General features: G+C 43.7%; 1 protein-coding gene across 2 annotated transcripts in view; it reads right to left on the bottom strand.

Moving 5' to 3' along the window:
• LOC106602533 (tudor domain-containing protein 7B) overlaps positions 1-24,433 on the bottom strand; it is a 31,862-nt gene that overhangs the window by 4,444 nt on the left and 2,985 nt on the right. The window contains exons 4-29 of one of the 2 annotated variants that reach the window (XM_014195206.3): positions 22,839-22,888; positions 21,297-21,414; positions 21,012-21,096; positions 20,542-20,653; positions 20,264-20,413; positions 19,811-19,886; positions 19,580-19,661; positions 19,370-19,475; positions 16,117-16,232; positions 15,688-15,807; positions 13,901-14,047; positions 9,064-12,712; positions 8,097-8,305; positions 7,800-7,947; positions 7,321-7,540; positions 7,058-7,140; positions 6,517-6,761; positions 5,401-6,321; positions 5,051-5,187; positions 4,594-4,783; positions 3,936-4,047; positions 3,315-3,520; positions 1,340-1,474; positions 1,130-1,213; positions 785-919; positions 516-620 (exon numbers count right to left, since the gene is read on the bottom strand). In XM_014195206.3, coding sequence (XP_014050681.3) covers positions 516-620; positions 785-919; positions 1,130-1,213; positions 1,340-1,474; positions 3,315-3,520; positions 3,936-4,047; positions 4,594-4,783; positions 5,051-5,187; positions 5,401-6,321; positions 6,517-6,761; positions 7,058-7,140; positions 7,321-7,540; positions 7,800-7,947; positions 8,097-8,297 — 2,922 coding nt within the window. In that variant the 5' untranslated portion in view covers positions 8,298-8,305; positions 9,064-12,712; positions 13,901-14,047; ... (8 more) ...; positions 21,297-21,414; positions 22,839-22,888. Of the gene's footprint in view, positions 1-515; positions 621-784; positions 920-1,129; positions 1,214-1,339; positions 1,475-3,314; positions 3,521-3,935; positions 4,048-4,593; positions 4,784-5,050; positions 5,188-5,400; positions 6,322-6,516; positions 6,762-7,057; positions 7,141-7,320; positions 7,541-7,799; positions 7,948-8,096; positions 8,306-9,063; positions 12,713-13,900; positions 14,048-15,687; positions 15,808-16,116; positions 16,233-19,369; positions 19,476-19,579; positions 19,662-19,810; positions 19,887-20,263; positions 20,414-20,541; positions 20,654-21,011; positions 21,097-21,296; positions 22,889-24,433 lie in introns of both variants that reach the window. The other variant, XM_082974215.1, reaches the window with a different exon arrangement.

Below are 24,433 nucleotides of genomic sequence, written 5' to 3'. Positions count from 1 at the left end.
GGGTGGAGATTATAACAGAACATGGCCAAGATGTTCAAATGTTCATAAATGACCAGCATGGTCAAATAATAATATTCACAACTGTGGGACCTTATATAGACAGGTGTGTGCCTTTACAAATGTCCAATCAATTGAATTTACCACAGGTGGACTCCAATAAATTTGTAGAAACATCTCAATGCTGATCAATGGAAACAGGATGCACCCGAGCTCAATTTCGAGTCTCATAGCAAAGTGTCTGAATACTTATGTAATTAAGGTGTTTATTTTTTGTAAATTTGCACACACAAAAAAAATATATATAACTTTTCGCTTTGTCATTATGGGGTATCGTGTGTAGATTGATGAGGGAAAAAAATAATTTAATCCATTTTAGAATAAGGCTGTAATGTAACAAAATGTGGAAAAAGTCAAGGGGTCTGAATACCTTCCGAATGGACTGTATATACTTTAATTGGGGCATTTTTCTGTACAGGAAAATGACTAAATGAGATCTGTGTGTGTGATTGATGTACCTTCATGCTACAGTCCATAGAGTTGACTACAGCACCTCTAAGCCAGAGAACAGCCTCAGGAGTCCAGACCCCCACCTCCAGCTCTGCCAGACAACACTTGATCGCCTAGGAAGAGAGTAGTATACTTTAATATCCCATAGGGACATTTGCTTGCGACAAAGTACAGGCACGCATGGCGTACAGATAACCTAGCGCAAACTGTACATCAGATAACAGGAGAGAACACAAGAGATCAATCATCAATAAAGCCAGGGGTCTTTCCGTCCGACCTGTGGTGGGATGACCATGAGCTCGTGCAGGAATGGACGAGGGATCTCTCTCAGCTCTATGACCTCTACAGAGGCCGGGACTCCCAGGTCCACAAATTTGATATCTAGCACTCTGCTACCATGGAGGTTGGTGATCTGACAGGGGTACACAGACATACTGTCTGGTAAAAGCAAGCACAGCGCAGAATATAATAGAGCAGAGAATAGGTTTGAAACGCATTCGATTTCACTATTCATTTATTTTGGGGTGAAAAGATGCATTGTCAGAGAACATCCCATTGGGATACGTGTTCCTTCCATGTCCCCAAGTCTTCCCCATGTAGTTTATTCTCCACAGTCTCCTACCTCTACTCTGGACCACCTTCCTTTGTACCGGGCCAGGCAGCACTTCCCACAGAACGGAGTGGACACCAGAGACTCTGATGTCACCTGGCGAAGACACGATCAACAACATATTGTAAATCCCATAACATTATTAGGCTATATGTGTAACAGCAATTTGTCCCCCCCCCAGGAAAAAAGAATGGTGTGATTATCCCAACTGTCTTCATGTACCTGGGTTATGAAGAAGGCCTCGATCTTATCCAGGATCTCGTTGAGCTTGACCCGACCTCGGGAGGGCAGCTGGCAGAAGATGGTTCCGTCAGAACACACGTTGGTCACAGACACATTCATATAGGTACTGTTGACCTGGAGGAGAAACCACAGACACATTCATATAAACTCGGCAAAAAAAAGAAACGTCCCTTTTTCAGGACCTTGTCTTTCAAAGATTATTCATAAAAATCCTAATAACTTCACAGATCTTTAAACAATTAATGAACATGCACCTGTGGAACAGTCGTTAAGACTAACAGTTTACAGACGGTAGGCAATTAAGGTCACAGTTATAAAAACTTAGAACACTAAAGAGGCCTTTCTACCAACTCTGAAAACACCAAATGAAAGATGCCCAGGGTCCCTGCTCATCTGCGTGAACGTGCCTTAGGCATGCTGCAAGGATGCATGAGGACTGCAAATGTGGCCAGGGCAATAAATTGCAATGTCCATACTGTGAGACGCCTAAGACAGCGCTACAGGGAGACAGGACGGACAGCTGATCGTCCTCGCAGTGGCAGACCACGTGTAACAACACCTGCACAGGATCGGTACATCCAAACATCACACCTGCGGGACAGATACAGGATGGCAACAAACTGCCAGAGTTACATCAGGAACGCACAATCCCTCCATCAGTGCTCAGACTCCGCAATAGGCTGGGAGAGACTGGACTGAGGGCTTGTAGGCCTGTTGTAAGGCAGGTCCTCACCAGACATCACCGGCAACGTTGCCTATGGGCACAAACCCACCGTCGCTGGACCAGACAGGACTGGCAAAAAGTGCTCTTCACTGACGAGTCTCGGTTTTGTCTCACCAGGGGTGATGGTCGGATTCACGTTTATCGTCAAAGGAATGAGCATAACACCGAGGCCTGTACTCTGGAGCGGGATCGATTTGGAGGTGGAGGGTCCGTCATGGTCTGGGGCGGTGTGTCACAGCATCATCAGACTCAGCTTGTTGTCATCGCAGGCAATCTCAACACTGTGCATTACAGGGAAGACATCCTCCTCCCTCATGTGGTACCCTTCCTGCAGGCTCATCCTGACATGACCCTCCAGCATGACAATGCCACCAGCCATACTACCCGTTCTGTGTGTGGTTTCCTGCAAGACAGGAATGTCAGTGTTCTGCCATGGCCAGTGAAGAGCCCGGATCTCAATCCCGTTGAGCACGTCTGGGACCTGTTGGATCGGAGGGTGAGGGCTAGGGCCATTCCCCCCCAGAAATGTCTGGGAACTTGCAGGTGTCTTGGTGGAAGAGTTTGGTAACATCTCACAACAAGAACCGGCAAATCTGGTGCAGTCCATGAGGAGATGCATTGCAGTACTTAATGCAGCTGGTGGCCACACCAGATACTGACTGTTACTTTTGATTTTGACCCCCCCCCCTTTGTTCAGGGACACATTATTCAATTTCTGTTAGTCATATGTCTGTGGAACTTGTTCAGTTTATGTCTCAGTTGTTGAATCTTATGTTCATACAAATATTTACACATGTTAAGTTTGCTGAAAATAAACACAGTTGACAGTGAGAGGACGTTTCTTTTTTTGCTGAGTTTAGGTACTGTTGACCTGGAGGAGAAGCCACAGACACATTCAAACTCCATACTTAAGAAATAAGGGACAACATGGCACTACATATTCATGAACGCCTAACTGAGAATAAACCCTCATTACAGTGAGATTGAGGTAGATTACTTAACACGGCAAGAGAAAACAGGATGGGAACGCATGCATTTCAGATGGATGAAGGACAGAACACAATATTGCATGTGCTACCTACTGCCGGTGTGCCATAGAACAAGGCCATTAACCCGGAAATGTGCTCCAGTCCAAGGCTGACCCTGTGCTGCTCCCAGCATGCCGTCCATGCAAATTGATCAAATGTGCATTGAAAGGAAAAATGGATACTCTAGAAAACCTATAACAACCTGTAAAGGGTTCTCCATGGCCTTGTCCTGCAGAGCCTTGAGGCAGACAGCGTTGATGTTGACCTCATCATCGTGCGACGTGTCGTAGAGCACCACCTGGGGCGGGTCAGCGTCGTGCTGCAGCAGCTCCACCAGGAGGATCTTACCTACGGCCAGGGACTCCAGCGTCTGCAGCACAGAGAGCTCCGAGCTGAACTGCTCCAGACCTACACGCAGAGAGGGAGACGCAGAGGGGGAGACGCAGAGGGGGAGACGCAGAGGGGGAGACGCAGAGGGGGAGAAAGATGGTGACAGCAGCGTGAGGGAGAGAGAAAAGAGAGTGAGAAAGATGGGAGAGAAAGAGAGATGGAAAAAGAGCGAGAGCGATTAAATTGAACCTCTTGCCCCATATTACACCCCCGAGGTACTTTGATCTGAGAGGATCCCTAAAGGACAAAGACAGCAGATTAAACTCACCAGAACGTGGAATACCACCAACTGTAGTGACATGACATGTGTAAATACACATTACATTTAGCTAACTGTTTGTATTCTCCATCACACAAACTAATTATTTTCATGGACACACTGTAGTTGCGACGCTCAGAAGAGACGGGGGAAATGGGAGTTGAACTTGGTTACCAGCTAGTGTACAGGTAGTCGCCTGGAAGGGTAGCTTGAGGAAGTCGTTCTGCAGCTCTAGTAGTTTGGTTCTACTGAGGACCTCAGAGAAGCCATGGTCCACGTAGTACACCTGTAGAGCAACAACAACAACCGTCTGGTTATAAACAGGGCCTTGAACTTTCTGTGGACTGAAAACATACAAGGTACAGTCTTCTAGTAGAACTACCGCACGGCTGGTTACTGGGCTAGTGGTCCACTTAAAACTCCCGAGGGGCGACAAATCTGGTTATAAACACAGGGCCATGTAGGTGACGTGGACTGGACACCTGCAACTAAGTCTAGCATAGGAAGGGCCAATAAAACGTCCTCATTTCCTGCTTCCCATGATTATTCATTTTCCACACTATACTGTCAAATCCAACTAAAAAGTTAGCAGAAAAGTATCCTCATGAGGCCCTTCGAACCCATTACCACACACTTCTCTTTCCACTGCATTTCAATAGGCCAATGTTGGTTCAACTTTTCGCCACCTAATCGTGTTTTGTCTCAGTTCCCTGCAGCGCTTCACAAACGTATAGGGGAGATTTCCTAGACACCGGTTAAGCCTAGTCTTGGACTAAACAGAACATTCAATGGAGATTCTCCATTGAGCTTGCCTCTCCAAGACTGTCCTTACCTTGACTTTGTCGGTCATGACCTCACAGACCTGGGCCCTGACGACCTCCTCGCCCCCCTCCACTTTGACGGCCGCCAGTTTGCCAGCCGAGGGGAAGGGGAGGAGCCTCTGAGCGCTGAGCTGGCTGTAGACGGTACTCATGGATTCCTCCATTGCCTCCAGGGCCTGAGAATAGCCCTCGCCTATGTACCTGAGTAAGAAGAGGAAAATTCCCAACATTTTCCGCGAGTTTTCAGGTTTTTCTGAAATCCAGGTTGGAGGATTTCCAGAAGCAGCAGGAACTATTGCAGGGGAGGTAATCTTCTAAACAGGAAATTAGAGGCTTTAGGCGGCAAAATGCCCTGAAAAGTTCATGAAATGCCCTTGAAATTGCAATGTCGAAGACAAAAAAAAAAGTCCCCTTAAATTTGACCAGCAATTTATAAAAATAAATAAAATGACCAAAGAAATAAGCTACCTGAGGATGATCTGGTCGGTGCTGCTTGCCTCCACCACCAGCACTGAGGGGAACTCCTCCTTGGGGAGCAGCAGAGGAGGAACCATGGGGGTGCTGTTGAGCTTATAACCCGACGGAGAGGACGGGGTGCTGCTCACCTGCATGTCCAAACAACACACCTTACTACAGTTGTGCCAATGTGTTCTCTACCAGTTTCTTCTATCGGACCCGGCTCATGTTGTTTGGGAGGGAATCAATTTCAAGAGTCGATTCCCGACTCGAGGAATCAGAAATGACTCCGATATATGATCTCCTGAATAAAACGCTGAATAAATTAAATAACCTTTCTGGAGTGGAACAGGCAGCCCTACCTTGGCCTTGTACTCGGTGGTGGGGCCGTAGAGGATGGCCTTCTTCTTGTTGTCGGCCATGGGGTACTCCACGGTGCAGATGTCTAGTAAGAGAGACAGGTTGGCCAGGATGTCCTCTGGGAAGGGGACCTTGAAGGTCTCCTGGTAGAGCTTGGGGAGGGCGTGGGCCCACAGGCCATGGCTGTATTTAGACAGCAGCTCCTTCAGTCTGAGGCACGCCTCCACAGGGATGCTCACCGCTGTAGGGGAGAGGGGGATTGGGGTGGTGGGGGTAGGGGAGGCCATCCATGTGGGGGAGGTGAGGAAGGGAGAAGTAGGGGAGGTGGGGATGAGGGAGGGGGGAGCAGGGGAGGCCATCCATGTGGGGGAGGTGAGGAAGGGAGAAGTAGGGGAGGTGGGGATGAGGGAGGGGGGAGTAGGGGAGGCCATCCATGTGGGGGAGGAGAGGAAGGGAGAAGTAGGGGAGGTGGGGATGAGGGAGGGGGGAGTAGGGGAGAAAGGGGTAGTTGTTGGCTTCCATGAGGGCGAGGTGGAAGTAGGGGAGGGTCTCCACAAATTACAGGTGGGCGTAGGGAGTAGGTGGGAAGGAGAAGGCTTCCACAAGGTAGAGGGGGCAGTTGGAGAGGTGGGGGTATTGGTCGGGGAGTGCTTCCACGAGGGGGCCGGTGGAGTGGGCGAAGTCTGTCTCTGGTTCAAGGAGGGGTTCCTCGGTGAGAAGAATAGAGGGGCCAGTTTCACTGGGTTGGCGGTGACTGGTTTGACTGGAGCGGTAGTGATGGGTTTGGCTAGGAGGGTTGTGGCTGGTTTTACTGTATAAGGAGCCGTTGGGGGTTTGACTGGTGAGAGAGCAGGGCTGGGGGGTTTGGGCTGAGGGGGGTAGACCAGCCTATCTGCTCGATTGGTACTAACAGGCTTCTCAACCTGAAACACAAAGTGTCACTCGATGCATCATTTTTAAAGTACATAAAACACCACAGTAAAACAGTGAGACTTTTTAATGTTCTGCAAATATGTGGGGGGGAAGAAAGTGGTAACTATTCTACCATCTCAAAACATTTCCTTTTGTTGCTGATAGAAGGGAAACAAAGATAATATGATTTTCCACCAGATACTTACTGAGCAGATGTGTGTCCAGTTCTCCAGGTCTATGACTGCTTGGCCAGGTAGGTCCTGGTTGTGCATGTCCCGGTACACAGAGGGCAGCTTGGAGAGCCACAGACCACTGCAGTACTTCTTCAGCACCTCAGAGATCCGACTCTGCACCACCTGGGGGTTGTAGCCTCCCGGCTGAAGGGCTTTGGGCGTCGGAGGAGGAGGGACGTTACTGATGGTAATGGAGAGAGCTGGGAAACTGGAGAGAGCTGGGAAATAGGATGAAACGATGGCATGTTATTAATACATAGTACACCAGCCACAGTCATGTTCAGTAGGGTGAAAACGTTTTCAAATGTTTTGTACAGTAACACTACCACCACTAAAGTGCTCAGAGGACAGAGGACACTAACCAGATGCCCTCTAGGGGGAGACATAGCAGACACTTCCTAGGAGAAATACTCTTAGTCTTTGGGATTTCAGACAAAATCTCCACCATGAATCAGCTGTCATGCAATTAGCCAAATCTCCAACTGGAGAAAGGTGGGTCCCACTTGAGACTTACCAGGAGCTTTTTGGGTGGTATTCGAAATGTGATGGTTGACTTCTTTCACCAGTCTAGAAGAAAAGGTACATTTCTTGACTGGTCTGAAGAAAGATGAGAGGGATAGTAACATCTGGTGGTACCATTTGACCGCAGAGAACACATCTGTCAATAACATGACATCGAATACGGTATAACGTCACAAACCACCTATACCTTACACACTGCTGTGTGTTAATGCCCTCCACACCTCTCATACTAAAGCATGTGTTCCTTCCACTCACCTCTCAGTGACGGGCTCCCTGTTCTGACTCTGCGGTGGCGGAGCAGGGGGGTTGGCCCGGTCGTCATGCTGGCTGTACATCTTCCTGATGTCTCCCCCAGCACTGAAGCCTCCACTGTTGTAGCTCCGCGGCCGTGGGGGCCCCATGGAGGAGTAAGGCTGGCTCCAGCCGGAGTGCACTGGAGCACGGTCGGGCTGACGCAGGGACGTCCGAGGCTTCTCTGGAGACGGGGGGGGAGAGATGGAAGAGGCAGATGTCAGCGATGATAGCATCCCTGCTTCAATCACTGATTTTATTCATATGTGCAAAGACTCAGGAGTGAGAGGAATATCATTTTGGTCTGAAAGGGCCTTATACTTCGCTTTTTGTTGGAATTCAAAGTTCCCAAAGGAATAGTAAACTGGGCCATCGAGGAAAGACATTCAGAAAAGAGCCATTCTCAGATGACGCAGACTGGGACAAGGACAGACGAGACCTACCGTAGAACACAAAATTTGAAGCCAATTTCGACCTCATCCGACAGTTCAGCATCTGGGATCTGCCAGGTGCCCTCTTGCTGGACTTCTGACGGGCGACCAACTGAGCGATGTGGGCCGTTTCTTGACAGACTGCAGCGAAGCACATTATCTACAGGAGAAACACAAGGGATATGCTGCTTGCTCCTGCGGGGTACAGGCAGATTTTTCACCTAGTCGGCTCGGGGATTCAAAACAGCGACCTTTCGGTTACTGGCCCAGTGCTTTTAAGTCACTAGGCCATTGGGAGGTAGGCCTTACCTCCCCCATGCGATTCTCCATCCTGACCACGGAGGGGATACTGCGGAGGAAGCACTCCAGTGAAGGGTAACCCAGCTTTCGGTCGGGGATGAACTCCCCAGTCAGCGACCTGTATTCCCCCTGCAGCCGCGTGATGGACACCCCGTTCTTATTGGCCTGGAGGACAGCACGGAGCATCTTCTTCATCAGATCGTCAGACATCCTGACACCTGGTCAGGAACATAATGAAGACAGCTGTCAGTGTCAACAAAAAATGAGTCCCGTTAAATACAAATAAACAAATGGAACCAACTTAAATTATGACTAGAATGAAGGTCCAATCATTGCGCTAGATGGCCAAGTCAGTTATGTTCTAGTCACCAAACACACAATTATACACACTTACCAAGGCCTCAACTACTGAAACATATGCTGGCTAATTTAAATTCTTCAGCTGCGGATATGTAGCCAAGTTACCGTTGTCTAGATATAACCAGCTCAATAACTAGCTATACGTGTTGCCCACTTAGGCTACAGCTTCCCAGTGTTTGTTGTTAGCCAACTAAACAAAAGTAGCGATTGCAGCAGAGATGTTTAGAAGGTTACACAAGTTTGTTTTGATTGTAGGTTGAACTGGATGAACAACGTTAGTGTGGCAATTGTCACGGGAAGCCGCCGATCTTTGGGCGGTCAAACATGTTTTTCAAAGTAACTTCTCCTATAATCATCCATTGTCCTGAGCTACTGTATCCAATGTCAGTCCTTGCACTATAATACTGTCTAACGTTGTTGGCTAAAACATGATAGCTAGCTAGCCAACGTCTGCTAACGTTAACTAGCGCCTAACGTTCCCTGGCAAGTTCACTGGAAGTTCTCGTAACGAAAGTATCCAGGCTTCAAAGTAACGTTAGCTACATGGCTATTGTTAAAAGTCCAAGGACTTATAATACTTTGTATTTCATATTGGCTGGTTAGCAATACCGATTACCTGGGACTGTTATTAGCTTCAATCAATTAACACACTTCGCTGGGTCACTGCCTCCTCAGAACTGTTTTCGAATGAGCGTTAGCGTGCGGGGAGCCCACGTGTCCTCAAGTTCAGGTGGCCAAACGTAATAATTATCGGCGATCACGGCAGCTTTTAGTAAATATGTGATTTATTTTATTGTAATACATTTACATAAATGTAATTATTTATTTTCAAGTCAAAGATACTCAATTACAATCACTGATGCAACCACATAGAAATGCACTTGACTGTGGCCTATATACAATACGTGTGGCATACTATAGCTGCTGGAAGTAGTTTGGGGGTGCAGATTTTTGTTGTTGTTGCAGGTGCTGAAGTCTTCTATTTCAGTCTGCTAATACATGACTAGTAAAGGCCCAGCGCATTACTTTTGTGATGTTTTTTTTTTGTTGACTATGTGAAAACTGAAATCGTCTATTCATTCCTTTTCGTAGACACTCTTATCCAGAGCAACTTACAGTTGTGAGTGCATACATTGTCATACTGGTCCCCCATGGGATTCAAACCCACAACCCTAGCATTGCCAGCGCCATGCTCTACCAACCGAGCCACATTATCACGAACCACTTGATGTCTCAATGTACTCAATTACTGTATTGTACATTGTTTTTCTTCATGGTGATGGAAAGTCTACAGGTACAAACCTGGATGATTATTATTCATATATATTTTTTAAAATGTAACGTTTATTTAACTAGGCAAGTCAGTTAAGACAAATTCTTATTTACAATGACAGCCTACACCGGCCAAACCGGGCCAATTGTGCGCTGCTCTATGGGACTCCCAATCACAGCCCGTTGTGATACAGCCTGAAATCGAACCAGGGTGTCTGTAATGACACCTCAAGCATTGAGATGCAGTGCATTAGACCGTTGCGCTATTCTGAATGACCAGCCTATGTACAATACAGCAATGTACATTTACCTTAAGTGGTTTGTAAGGATGGTCAATTAATACTGCATAAAAAGGGGTTGTTTTCCATGTCATTTGATCAATAAAAATATTGAATTTGATGTGAATGTTTTGTGTCTTTGCCCATAACTTTGCACCTTTAATGTGAGGACATAGTATTGTTCTTTCTGTATCCCATTAGAATGACTATTGAATCCTGCAAGACACTGTTCATAATTATACAACTAGCTTTTTTGCCAAAGCAGAGATGCTGAAGCATTTTTTTTGCTTGAGCTACAGACATCTATATTGGTCCGCTAATACTAGTAAAGGCCCAGTGCACTACTTTTGTGAGAAGAAAACATTGTTTAAAAAACAACTTTTTTAAATGTATATACAGTACAAGTGAAAAGTTTGGATATACCTACTCATTCAAGGGGTTTTCTTTATTTTGTACAATGTTCTACATTGTAGAATAATAGTGAAGACATCAAAACTATGAAGTAACACATATGGAATCATTTACGAACCAAAAAAATGTTAAACAAATCAAAATATATTTTATATTTGAGATTCTTCAAGGTAGCCACCCTATGCCTTGATGACAGCTTTGCACACTCTTGGCATTCTCTCAATCAGCTTCACCTGGAATGCTTTTCCAACAGTCTTGAAGGAGTTCCCACATATGCTGAGCACTTGTTTACCGCTTCCCCTTCACTCTGCGGTCCAACTCATCCTAAACCATCTCAATTGGGTTGCGGTCGGGTGATTATGGAGGCCAGGTCATCTGATGCAGCACTCCATCACTCTCCTCCTTGGTCAAATACCCCTTACACAGCCTGGAGGTGTTTTGGGTCATTGTCCTGTTGAAAAACAAATGATAGTCCCACTATGCACAAACCAGATGGGATGGCGTATTGCTGCAGAATACTGTGGTAGCCATGCTGGTAGGTGTGCCTTGAATTCTAAATAAATCACAGACAGTGTCACCAGCAAAGCACCGTCACACCTCCTCCTCCTCCATGCTTCACAGTGAGAACCACACATGCAGAGATCATCCATTCACCTACTCTGTGTCTCACAAAGACACAGCTTTTGGAAGCAAAAATCTCTCATTTGGACTCATCAGACCAAAGGACAGATTTCCATCGGTCTAATGTCTATTGCTCATGTTTCTTGGCCCAAGCAAGTCTCTTCTTCTTATTGGTGTCCTTTAGAAGTGGTTTCCTCTGAACAGTTGATGTTGAGATATGTCTGTTACTTGATCTCTGTCAAGCATTTATTTGGGCTGCAATTTCTGAGGCTAGTAACTCCAATGAACTTATCCTCTGCAGCAGAGGTAACTCTGGGTCTTCCTTTCCTGTGGTGGTCCTCATGAGAGCCAATTTCATCATAGCGCTTGATGGTTTTTGCGACTGCACTTGAAGAAACGTTCAAAGTTCTTGAAATGTTTCGTATTGACTGACCTTCATGTCTTACTTAAAGTAATGATGGACTGTCGTTTCTCTTTGCTTATTTGAGCTGTTCTTGTCATAATATGGACTTGGTATTTTTACCAAATAGGGGTATTTTCTGTATACCACCCCTATCTTGTCACAACACAACTGATTGGCTCAAACGCATTAAAAAGGAAAGAAATTCCACAAATTAACTTTTAACAAAGCACAGGTGACTACCTCATGAAGCTGGTTGAGCAAATGCCAAGAGTGTGCAAAGCTGTCATCAAGGCAAAGGGTGGCTACTTTGAAGAATCTCAAATAAAAATATATTTTGATTTGTTAAGACCTTTTTGGTTACTACATGATTCCATGTGTTATTTCATAGTTTTGATGTCTTCACTATTATTCTACAATGTAGATGTGTCCAAACTTTTGACCCGTACTGTATATTTTTTATTCCGATTTTTCAGAGAGTGCTGCAACACCCTCAGCACCTCTACTTCCTGTGGCTATGTGGCCTACTAAAAACAAATGGACCATTATGAGGTAAAAAGCCTATCATTTTTCACAGTAGGAGTAATTATGTAGGTATTTCCGAATTTATAATGCGTTAATCATATTAGCCTAGTGGTTAGAGCGTTGGGCCAGTAACCGAAAGTTTGCTGGATCGAATCCCCGAGCTGACAAGGTAAGAATCTGTTGTTCTGCCCCTGAGCAAGGCAGTTAACCCACTGTTCCCTGGGTGCCAAAGATGTAGATGTCAATTAAGCCAGCCCCTGGCACCTCTCTGATTCAGAGGGGTTGGGTTAAATGCAGAAGACACATCTCAGTTGTTCAACTGACCAGTTATCCCCATTTCCCATGATTCATCACATACAAAACAATACATTGTAAGAGCTTGGCCTGTAGTATCAAATGTAGCACTCATGAGCCAAAAAGGTGTCCTCGAAATGTGTGTAGGCCTACTAAATGTTATATCACATTATTGTACTACACTATTTCAGGCTGCGCATGTATAAGCCATGCGCAGAATCAGTCAGTTAATGCAGGCCCATTGGCCGTTGTCTGATCTGATGTAACTGCTGTGGCCGTCGTCTCTGGTGCCTGTCCCATCTGTTCGGTCTGAGAGGCCAGCAGCCAGGCTTGGATCACAGTGTCCTGGTGGTCAGTGGGACTGGAGGAGGTCCTGTTCTTCCTCAGGAGGCTCAGTCGTGGGTTCTTCATCAGGGTGTAGAGAAGCATCCATCAACGCCTGACCCAACTTCCACAGGCTGAATCTACAACACAGTGGTATTAGAGAGAACTTCCACAGGCTGAATCTACAACACAGTGGTATTAGAGAGAACTTCCACAGGCTGAATCTACAACACAGTGGTATTAGAGAGAACTTCCACAGGCTGAATCTACAACACAGTGGTATTAGAGAGAACTTCCACAGGCTGAATCTACAACACAGTGGTATTAGAGAGAACTTCCACAGGCTGAATCTACAACACAGTGGTTTTAGAGAGAACTTCCACAGGCTGAATCTACAGCCCAGTGGTATTAGAGAGAACTTCCACAGGCTGAATCTACAATCCAGTGGTTTTAGAGAGAACTTCCACAGGCTGAATCTACAACCCAGTGGTATTAGAGAGAACTTCCACAGGCTGAATCTACAACACAGTGGTTTTAGAGAGAACTTCCACAGGCTGAATCTACAACCCAGTGCTATTAGAGAGAACTTCCACAGGCTGAATCTACAACCCAGTGGTTTTAGAGAGAACTTCCACAGGCTGAATCTACAACCCAGTGGTTTTAGAGAGAACTTCCACAGGCTGAATCTACAACCCAGTGGTATTAGAGAGAACTTCCACAGGCTGAATCTACAACACAGTGGTTTTAGAGAGAACTTCCACAGGCTGAATCTACAACACAGTGGTATTTGAGAGAGACTGACATGATCTACAAATAATTATTACGTGTCCTAGCGTTCATATTTCAGGTCTAAAATGTCACTTGTATGAGTTGTGAGGCGTCCAGGATCGGCACATTTGGCTGTTTTGACAGACAACAGTGTTGGGCTACTGAGGTTTGTAGTGGTGGGAAAAGTACATAATTGTAATACTTGAGTAAAAGTAAAGATACCGTTGTAGAAAATTACTCAAGTAAAAGTGAAAGTCACCCAGTAAAAGTAAAATATGATTTGGTTTGAAATATACTTAAGTATCAAAAGTAAATATCATTGCTAAAATATAAATAGTAAAGTACACATACCCCAAAAAACTACTTAAGTAGTACTTTAAAGTATTTTTACTTACATAACGCCACTGGAGGTTAGTATGATTTGTGCTCTCAGAACCTTCTGATCTCTCAAGGACTATTTAGTCTAATACGCACAAACTTCAACTTACACTAAATTATCTTGCAAACATCCCATTCTTTCGATCTGCAGCTGTGTTCATGACGTCTTGACATTAACTGACCTGGCGAAGGTGTGTTGTTGAACGTGGAGTACGATTCTGCCTCTGTGGTTCTCTGTTGTCTCTCCAGGAGAAGATGGAAGAAACACACAATGACAGGGTTGTTGTGGTAGTGGTCTGCGAAAATCATCCCGATCCAAGTGCTGTAACCTGAAATAGACAGTCAAAGAGTTACATTCTATAGGACGTGTACTTGCCACACAATCTTTGTCATTCAAATCCAGTGAAATGCTGCCACCTTCTGTATAAATAAAATATGACATGTCTTGCGATAGACTGGCGCAAGGTTTCCCAAACTCAGTCCTGGGTGAACCTTTTGGTTTTTGCCCTAGCACTACACAGCTGATTCAAATATCCAACTCATCATCATGCTTTGATTAATTGAATCAGCTGTGTAGTGTTAGGGCAAAAAAAACTAAAGGTGAACTCAGGGGGGGCCCCAGGACCCAGGAGTAACACAGGCACTTCATGATTTGGATTTAACCGACCTGGAAGACCAGGTGTGTTGAATTTAGGCAATCACTGAACTGATCAATTAGCTCAGTTGGTCAGGTGTGGTGCCCGAGGTGGAACAGAATCCTGAAGTGTTTCCGGCACTACAGAAACAGGGTTGCCTACCCCCTGCTCTACAGAAGCGAGAGATAGGCTCCTGCTTCTAGGAGCCATTCTGGCTCGCACAAGCTAAGGCTTGTGTCTTGCACATTCACCCTCTGAATGGCACACATACACAATCCATGTCTCAATTGTCTCAAGGCTTAAACATCCTTCTTTAATCTGTCTCCTCCCCTTCATCCACACTGATTTGAAGTGGATTTAACAAGGGACATCAATAAGGGATCATACCGTAGCTTTCACCTGTTCAGTCTGTCATGGAAAGAGCAGGTGTTCTTAATGTTGTATACACTCAGTATATGTATTTCCTGATATGTAAGCGGAACATGCACTGTCAAACTGTGTGTGTGTGTGTGTGTGTGTGTGTTCTTGCAGGTGTGTGCGAACAGCTTGACTGCACTTTGTCTGTGCTACACATTTATGCATAATGAGGCTCAACTAGCCCTGGTTTGGGTGAAATGCTGAATGTCAAGCCATAATAATCTCCTCAAGTCTGTGGCCAGAGGAATGTAAGACTAACATGTAAATACTGGTTGTGTTTTTATGCTTCTCATTAGCTTTGGGGCTTTAGTGTTTAGGTGAGATCCATTATTATTCATCCCCGGCATTAGCCCTGGGTTAAGGAAAGCTTGTGTGTACAGTAACTAAGGTAAACTAAAGTAAATAGCTCTGGGTAAAGAAAAATAGCTGTGAAAAGATCTTATGATGTAAACCAGGAAATCCGATACCAACATTTGTGACAATGTTGATCGGTGCAGTATGATGTGTACAGTACAGTGGAGGCTGCTGAGAGGAGGACGACTCATAATTAATGGCTGGAACGGAGGAAATGGCATCAAAACACATGGAAAAAGTGTTTGATGTATTAGATACCATTCCACTCATGCCGCTCCAGCCATTATCACGAGCCCGTCCTGCCCAATTAAGGTGCCACCAACCGCCTGTGGTACAGTACCCATCTAAATGTGGGTGTTTTATCATGCACCATGTCCTTACAGCGTGTTCCTTGAAATCCTTTCACTAAGGAAACGTTAAGCGTTCTTCTTTCTTTGTGTGAATGTTCCAAAGAAGTGCACCAAACATAGATTGTAGAGTTGTGACGGGTGAATGACAGGTGACCAGTAGGCTAAGGTGAACGTTAGGTCAAGAGGCATGGCCTGTATTACATAATACTGTACCTGTTGTTGAGTGCCAGAGGTTTCTTCCTGTCTGAAGGTGAGATCTTGTCCTGAAGGAAGAACACTTGGACCAGCACCACCTGTAGTATAACCAATCCTACAACGATACCTATGGTCAAACTGATAGAGAGAACATTACTTTACACAGGATAAGGAAACTCACACTGCTCGGATATGCATACATACCAGGAAATATGTTACGTTGACACTCAACGGGTAAAGAAATACCAGTGATCAGTAACATTTTCTAATATGAACTGAGCGGCTCCTTGAAAATATCTTATTTCTGAATAGTTACATCTTGTTTACAACAGTTAAAGGGACAGTTTTCCAAATCCAGATTAAGCCTAATCCTGGACTCAAAAACACTTTCAATGGAGATTCTCTGTTAATCTGGGTCTGGGAAACTGTCCCATAGAGTACACTTACAGAACGGTTCCCAGGTTGGTCAACATTTCCAACACTTCCATTTTGGATGGGGAGGACCACTCCGTAGGCAAAGAGCAACGCAAAGACGAACTGGATAAAGTGAACAATTACAAAACCTGGAAGAAATTGGAGAACTTTCATATAGAATGCATTTATTTATCTTTTATCTATCCAATACATAACTATTCACGGTCACCTCCAAAATGATTGGCACCCTTGATAAAGATGAACAAAAGAGACTGTAAATACAAATACTGCGCTATACTGTATCCCCAAAAAGGGACAATTATATACTTTTTTTTATCTAAAAAAGATACCTGTCATTATTATTGGAACCCCTGAAGATAAAATCTAAATAAAATCTGCATTAACATTCAACATTTTTTTTATGTATCTCAGTTTAAGGAAGTGTATTGTGGCCTTCCATGGCTTGCTGTTTCACTGGGGTATAAAAATGAGGTAACACACGTGTAAAATCCCTTTGTCATCCATTACCACGCAGAAAGACAAATAACTCCAATGAAAAGAGACAACTGGTTGTTGACTTTCATAAATCAGGCAATGGGTACCCCCCCCAAAAAAAAACAAATATACCACTTACCACTATTAAGGCAACAATTAAGAAGTTTAAAACCGCTGCAACGGTGGTAAACTTGCCTGGTAGAGGACCCAAGTGTATCTTGTCTCCACACACAGTGAGGAAGATGGTTCGGGAGGCATCAAAAAATCCAAGGGCCACAGTTGGAGAATTACAGAACTTGGTCACATCTTGGGGTCACCAAGTCTCCAACTCAAAAGTTAGACACCAACTCCATGCCAATAGCCTATTTTATTGAGAGAAAACAACAAATGCAAACTCTTGGGAGTTTGCTAAACGGCATTGGCACTTGAAACCCAATGAAAACCGGTGGTTTGAATTGAAGAGGGCATTCCATAAGCGCAGACCAAAAGATATCAAGGATCTGGAAAGATTCTGTATGGAGGAATGGTCTAAGATCCCTCTCAATGTGTTCTCCAATCTCATAAAACATTGTAGGAAAAAGGGCTTAGTGCTGTTATCCTTGCAAGGGGGAGGGCGTACAACATTTTGAAAACAGGAGTGTAAATCATTTTCACAGATATCTTTTTGAGAATTTATTTTATTACTTCAACAAAATATTTTTCTCTGAACAATTGTATTAGCATCTCTCGGGTATGCAATCTGGTTTCCGCTCAGGTTATGGATGTGTCACAGCAACCTTAAAGGTCATCAGTGATGTCACCATTGCCCTTGATTCTAAGCAATATTGTGCTGCTATTTTTATTGACTTGGCCAAAGCTTTTGATACGGTTGACCATTCCATTCTAGACTAAGGAGTATTGGTGTCTCTGAGGGGTCTTTGGCCTGGTTTACTAACTACCTCTCTCAAAGAGTGCAGTGTATAAAGTCAGAAAATCTGCTGTCTCAGCCACTGCCTGTCACCAAGGGAGTACCCCAAGGCTCAATCCTAGGCCCCATGCTCTTCTCAATTTAAATCAACAATATAGCTCAGGCAGTAAGAAGCTCTCTCATTTATATGCAGATGATAGTCTTATACTCAGCTGGCCCCTCCCCGGGTTTTGTGTTAAATGCGCTACAACAAAGCTCTTTTACTGTCCAACAAGCTTTCTCTACCCTTAACCTTGTTCTGAACACCTCCAAAAGAAAGGTAATGTGGTTTGGTAAGAAGAATGCCCCTCTTCCCACAGGTGTTATTACTACCTCTGAGGGTTTAGAGCTTGAGGTAGTCACCTCCTACAAGTACTTGGGAGTATGGCTAGACGGTGCACTGTCCTTCTCTCAGCACATATCAAAGCTGCAGGCTAAAGTTAAATCTATACTTGGTTTCCTCTATTGTAATCGCTCCTCTTTCACCCCAGCTGCCAAACTAACCCTGATTCAGATGACCATCCTACCCATGCTAGATTACGGAGACATAATTTATAGATCGACAGGAAAGGGTGCTCTCGAGCGGCTAGATGTTCTTTACCATTCAGCCATCAGATTTGCCACCAATGCTCCTTATAGGACACATTACTGCATTACTTTATACTCTTCTGTAAACTGGTCATCTCTGTATACCCGTCGCAAGACCCACTAGTTGATGCTTATTTATAAAACCCTCTTAGGTCTCACTCCCCCCTATCTGAGATATCTACTGCAGCCCTCATCCTCCACATACAACACCCGTTCTGCCAGTCACATTCTGTTAAAGGTCCACAAAGCACACACATCCCTGGGTCGCTCCTCTTTTCAGTTCGCTGCAGCTAGTGACTGGACGAGCTGCAACAAACACTCAAACTGAACAGTTTTATCTCAATCTCTTCATTCGAAGACTTATTCATGGACACTCTTACTGACAGTTGTGGCTGCTTCGCGTGATGTATTGTTGTCTCTACCTTCTTGACCTTTGTGCTGTTGACTGTGCCCAATAATGTTTGTACCATGTTTTGTGCTGCTACCATGTTGTGTTGCTACCATGTTGATGTTATGTTGTGTTGCTACCATGCTATGTTGTTGTCTTAGGTCTCTCTTTGTGTAGTGTTGTGTTGTCTCTCTTGTTGTGATGTGTGTTTTGTCCTATATTTATATTGTATTTAGTTATTTATTTTAATCCCAGGCCCCTGTCAATGTAAATAAGAATTTGTTCTTAACTGACTTGCCTAGTTAAATAAAGGTTAAATAAAATAAATAAATAAAAAGCATACCTTTGTATTTTTTGATCAAATAATATAGCTCTGTATTTTTATTACGTATGTTATACATTATTTTTTGCCCATCTTCATCAAGATTGGCAATCATTTTGGAGGTGACTGTTTATGTCTCATCCTATATATCCCCTTCTAACTATGTATTGTTGTCACGTCCTGACCAGTAAAGGGGTTATTTGTTATTATAGTTTGGTCAGGACGTGGCAGGGGGAATTTGTTTTATATGGTTTTGAGTGTGTGTTTATGTAGAGGGGCGTTTTATTTATGTTTCCGGGGTTTTTGGTTTAGTTCTATGTTGTACAGTTCTATGTCTGTTTCTAGGGTGTTTATTTCTATGTTTAGTATTTGGGATTGGGGCCTTCAATTGGAGGCAGCTGGTTATCGTTGCCTCTGATTGAAGGTCCTATAATTAGGAGTTTGTTTGTTTTGGGGGATTGTGGGAGATTGTTCTTTGTATTGCTGTGTGAGCCTACAAGGCTGTTTGTCATTGGTTTCGTGTTAAATAAAATGAGCATTCACATACCCGCTGCGCCTTGGTCTATCCATTGTGACGATTGTATGGGCTGAAAGGTTTTCTTATCCCACAAAGTAAATGCTATTTGCCATCCGGAGTATTTTGTGACGGCAGCCTGCATGTAGTTCCAAAATATGACTCTTAAAAATGTTGACACAACAACTAACATTCCCAATCATTCTGTGGAACATTCTGGAATTGGAATGCGCTGCCACTCACCACACTGACTGCAGAAGTGGGATTATGGAACTTCTCAGGAAGAAAGCCCTTCTCCCCAGCCCACAATCTCTTCAGATGTTACCTGTGACAGGGCGAAAATTATAACAATACCAACAGACACTGTTAATAATATTAACAGACCAATACATCATTTACATAATGTATACTGTGTATATATATATATATATATATATATATATATATGGAATAACTGCTTCAAACAGGACATACCGGTAACATGCTAACACATGGAATGTGTATGACACAGATGTTAGGCTGGCAAAGATGGTTGTGGCTAGCCAGGACTCTGGAAAATCAATCAATCAATCAAACAAACTAATTCATAAACTATGCAGACTGATGAATGGTACAGATATTCAGGCAAAAGGGTTTTCCGGCTGTCCCCATAGGAGAACCCTTTTTGGTTCCAGGTAGAACGCTTTTGGGTTCCATGTAGAACCCTCTTTGGAAAGGGTTCTGCATGGAACCTTAAAAGGGTTCTACCTGGAAACAAAAAGGGTTCTTCAAAGGGTTCTCCTATGGGGACAGACGGAGAACCGTTCTAGGTTCTAAATAGCACCTTTTTTTGTAAGAGTGTGGGTGAGGCAACACACGCACGCAAGCACGCACATACACACTCACACAGACACACACACACACAACAGTTTAAACCATGCTCCTTACTTCTGGCAATGTCAGCGAATTCCTCTATTTGGGGGATCATGGCTACAAACATCTCTCCTTGCAGGAAGAAGACAGCTTCTTCAGTTGGTCTTTTAGACCATCCATTCTATCAAATGCATAGTCACTGAGACTATAGTCAGCCAAAGTCATCTGTGGAAAGACAGACACACCCAAAGCACACAGTTAGAAGCACACTAAAATATGTCAAATAAAATACATGAAAAGGTGTATAATAACACATTCACTGAGGAAAATCCCTCCCATATAACAAGGCGAACCGTGTATAAACCAATCAGGGATATGATGGATGTGCCGATCATTCTGTTTGGGAACTTGAAGTGAGGGTCCCAGTCATAGACCCTCCTCTGAAACCAACTGGCCTCCAGTTTCCTATCAAAAAGATTACCGGAATTTAACGAAACCATTCTTAACACTCCATGAAAAATCCTTAAGACACACAACCAGTTCATGCTGAATGTTTGCATGGCCAACAATGAAATGTGAATGATTATGTGTCATGTTGAACATAGTAGGCCTCATTTTGAAACCAGGCCAATGGTGGTGTATGTTTCAATGGTATGACAGGCTGTTACCAATGATTTACTTTTATATAACCACGTAATATATCATATTTATATGTATGGCTATGGCTGCAACTTGTGGCGGTAATAACCGAAATGATGAACTAGCCCTACATAGGATGCCGTTAATGAATGTAGGGCTAATGATGAGCCAGTGTTTCTCCTACTGTTGTCCGACCGGTCAATAGGGCTCCTCCTCAACAACCTCTGTACATGCTTGGCCTGGTGACACTGGATTAGCTGCTCTTGGTCCTGAAAGAAGTGATGTCAAAACCATTTGCAGGGTGGCATGAAATGAAGCTCATGATATTCAAAATCTCATTTGAATATGAGTCATAAATAACACAAGTATGTATTTCATCATATCTGATATACGCTATTGGGATTAATAACCCCATTTCACTGACACACATCCTCAAACAGATGTGGTAATCTCCAACTGAAATTCTCACCTCAGTTTCAAGCAGGAGGCGAATCCGAACAGCTTTGACCAGTGAACCGCCCCAGGAGGAAGATGAGAGACAAAATGGTCGGCCACAGGTAGAGTAGCTTCTGGCGACTACCCAGCATCTACAGAGTACAAGTTCATGTTCACTTGGCAGTCATAGACGCAGAAATACATAAGCCTAACAGCCATACCTACTTTCAAGAGTGATGAATGCCTTGGCAAAAACGTTAAGGGATATAGCATTTGAATGTAGCAAATGAGTGGAATGACTAATTTGGCATCTATGATAAAGATATATTATTGAATGCAATGACATACTGTACTATGAACTATATGTGAGATGAATGCTAAATATGCCAAATTGTATACATACACTACCGGTCTGTCACGTCCTGGCCAGTATAAAGGTTAATTAGTATTGTAGTTTGGTCAGGACGTGGCAGAGGGTATTTGTTTTATGTGGTTCAGGGTGGTGTGTTTTGTAAAAAGGGTGTTTGATTTAGTAATTCCGGGTTTTGGTTTATGTTTAGGTATTTCTATGTGGAGTCTAGTGAGTGTATGTCTATGTTTGATTAATTGGGGTTGGGACTCTCAGTTGAAGGCAGGTGTTGTCTATCTGCCTTTGATTGAGAGTCCCATATAGTAGGGTGTGTTTGTTTTTGTGGGTGATTGTTCTGTGTTTAGCCTTGTGCCTTACCAGACTGTTTTTGTCGATCGTTCGTTCTTTGTTATTTTTGGTGTTCATTTTGTATTTATTAAAAAGCAAGATGAGCATACACATACCTGCTGCGTTTTGGTCCTCCATTTCCAACGACAAGCTTGACACGGTCAAAAGTTTTAGAACATCTACTCATTCAAGGGTTTTTCTTTATTTTTACTATTTTCTACATTGTAGAATAATAGTGAAGACATCAAAACTATGAAATAACACATATGGAATCATGTACAAACCCAAAAAGTGTAAAACAAATAAAAATGTATTTTATATTTGAGATTCTCAAATAGCGACCCTTTGCCTTGATGACAGCTTTGCACACTCTTGGCATTATTCTACAATGTAGAAAATAGTAAAAATAAAGAAAAACCCTTGAACGAGTAGGTGTTCTTGTGTATAAGAATTTAAACGTCATGAGTGTGCAAAGCTGTCAAGGTGAAGGGTGGCTATTTGAATAATAATAAACGGATGTAAACATGCTTTGTGCTTTGTGAGTGGTACTGGAGTCAACAACAGGTATTCAAGTCAGGATAAGACAAATCTTATGTCTACTATTCAAACAGGCGTTTTCCAATTTCCACCTCTGCAAACATGTCAGGATGCCGGCAACACAAAGTCAATTCAACACGTTTTGTCACACAATCATCAAACGGGTAGTTTGTCACCCTTTCCCAGAAGAGTGGATATCCATTTTCATCTCCATAAGTGCTACATTTCTCTTGCTTGCAGGCAGTATATGTTGCTAAACCACATTGCTACAGCAGCCTGTTATACCATATTGTATTCTATATGGAGGGGGTAAACAACTGTGTTGGCGTGTTGAATACTCACCTACCTTACCGGTGGGACACGTCACTGTATCCAACAGTGTGATGATTAACCTGCGAATAAAAACCAACCCGGCTGTTATAGGGAGTCCTTAGATCAATGCTACTTATTCAGTAAGCTGGGCAATTCCTGTAATGACTAAATCAAGCTGTCTACAGGTACAGTGCTGTGAAAAAGTATTTGCCCCCTTTCTGATATTCTCTATTTTTGCATATTTTTTATATATAATGTTATTAGATCTTCAACCAAAATCTAATATTAGATAAATAACAAACAAAAAAATATATATATATACTTATTTATTTATTGAATTAACAAAGTTATGCAACACCCAATTCCCCTGTTTAAAAAGGAATTGCACCGTCAGTAACTGGTCAGAAAGGGGGCGAATACTTTTTCACAGCACTGTAAGTCCCCATAGAGCCCGGAGTTATTCATCCTGACCATGTGCCCTACCTGACCAGAAAGAACACCCTTACTTCAACCGGTCAGATCTCAGGGTCGGTAAAAACTCCTGACCCTACGTCATGACATCACATCAAACGTGCACTGATCATGTCAAAGAGTAGAGGATTCCCAGAACAGCCCCGAACTCTCGGCAAGGGGTTGACAGACACGCAAAGAAAGGGAAATAGGCCAGGCCCACCTCGAGAGCACCCACGAGGAACACAAACACTGCAAAGACAAAGTTATGCTTGTGTTGAGAGCAGTGCACATGCCATTGTTACTAGGGCAATGTCAGGTTACCACCACGATCAATGCTACAGTACACAATATAGAATACAGTGGCATTCATGAATCGATCAAGTACTCTTCCTAGGTTCCTGCCTTTCTAGGGAGTTTTTCCTAGCCACCGTGCTTCTACATCTGCCTTGCTTGCTGTTTGGGGTTTTAGGCTTGGTTTCTGTATAAGCACTTTGTGACATCTGCTGATGTAAAAAGGGCTTTCTAAATAAATGTGATTTGATTTGATACTAGGGAGATGAGAAACCCAGCAGGTACTGAGATCCCTCTGAGGATCTAATGTTGCCTGACACTCCTGCTACACTGGTGTTCCACTCGCTAAAGAACATTCTGACTCACCCCTGTTCAGTATTCCATTCACTCAGAAGCATTTTGAATGACCTTTGGCCCATGGTGGAACGTTGGCGGTCATGTAATGCTCTGAGAAAAGAAGCAAGACACTGGACGATGCAGCTCCGAAGGCAAACCCATAGGACCATCTGTTACTGAGGTTCCCCATGACGTCCAGAGGCCTGAGAGGGAGGGTGTAGTAATAGGACTACGTCTGTATCTATGAAGAGTGTTCAAATCTTCTATCACACCCTATTCCTCATGTAGTGCAATATTTAGGACCAGAGCCACACATCATACTCCCCATATAGTGTAGTACTTTTGATCAGAGTACATACCATACCCCATCAAATGCACTATATAGAGAGCATTACAGATGTAGGATCCTAATATGATAACCCTTGTGTTGCTGAGAATTTTCCCGCACAGCAGGAAAATAAAACTTGTAGTGTTTTCGAGGTTTAAAAAGGCTTCGAAAGTTTGTAATTTCCACTTTAAAATGTCAGACTTAATTTGCCCTAAAG

The sequence above is a fragment of the Salmo salar genome, chromosome 04 (assembly GCF_965601325.2).
Source record: "Salmo salar chromosome 04, fSalSal1, whole genome shotgun sequence".
Taxonomy (NCBI): Eukaryota; Metazoa; Chordata; class Actinopteri; order Salmoniformes; family Salmonidae; genus Salmo; species Salmo salar.
The sequence above is the reverse complement of the archived record's forward strand: the minus strand, read 5'-3'. Positions and strand labels throughout refer to the sequence as shown.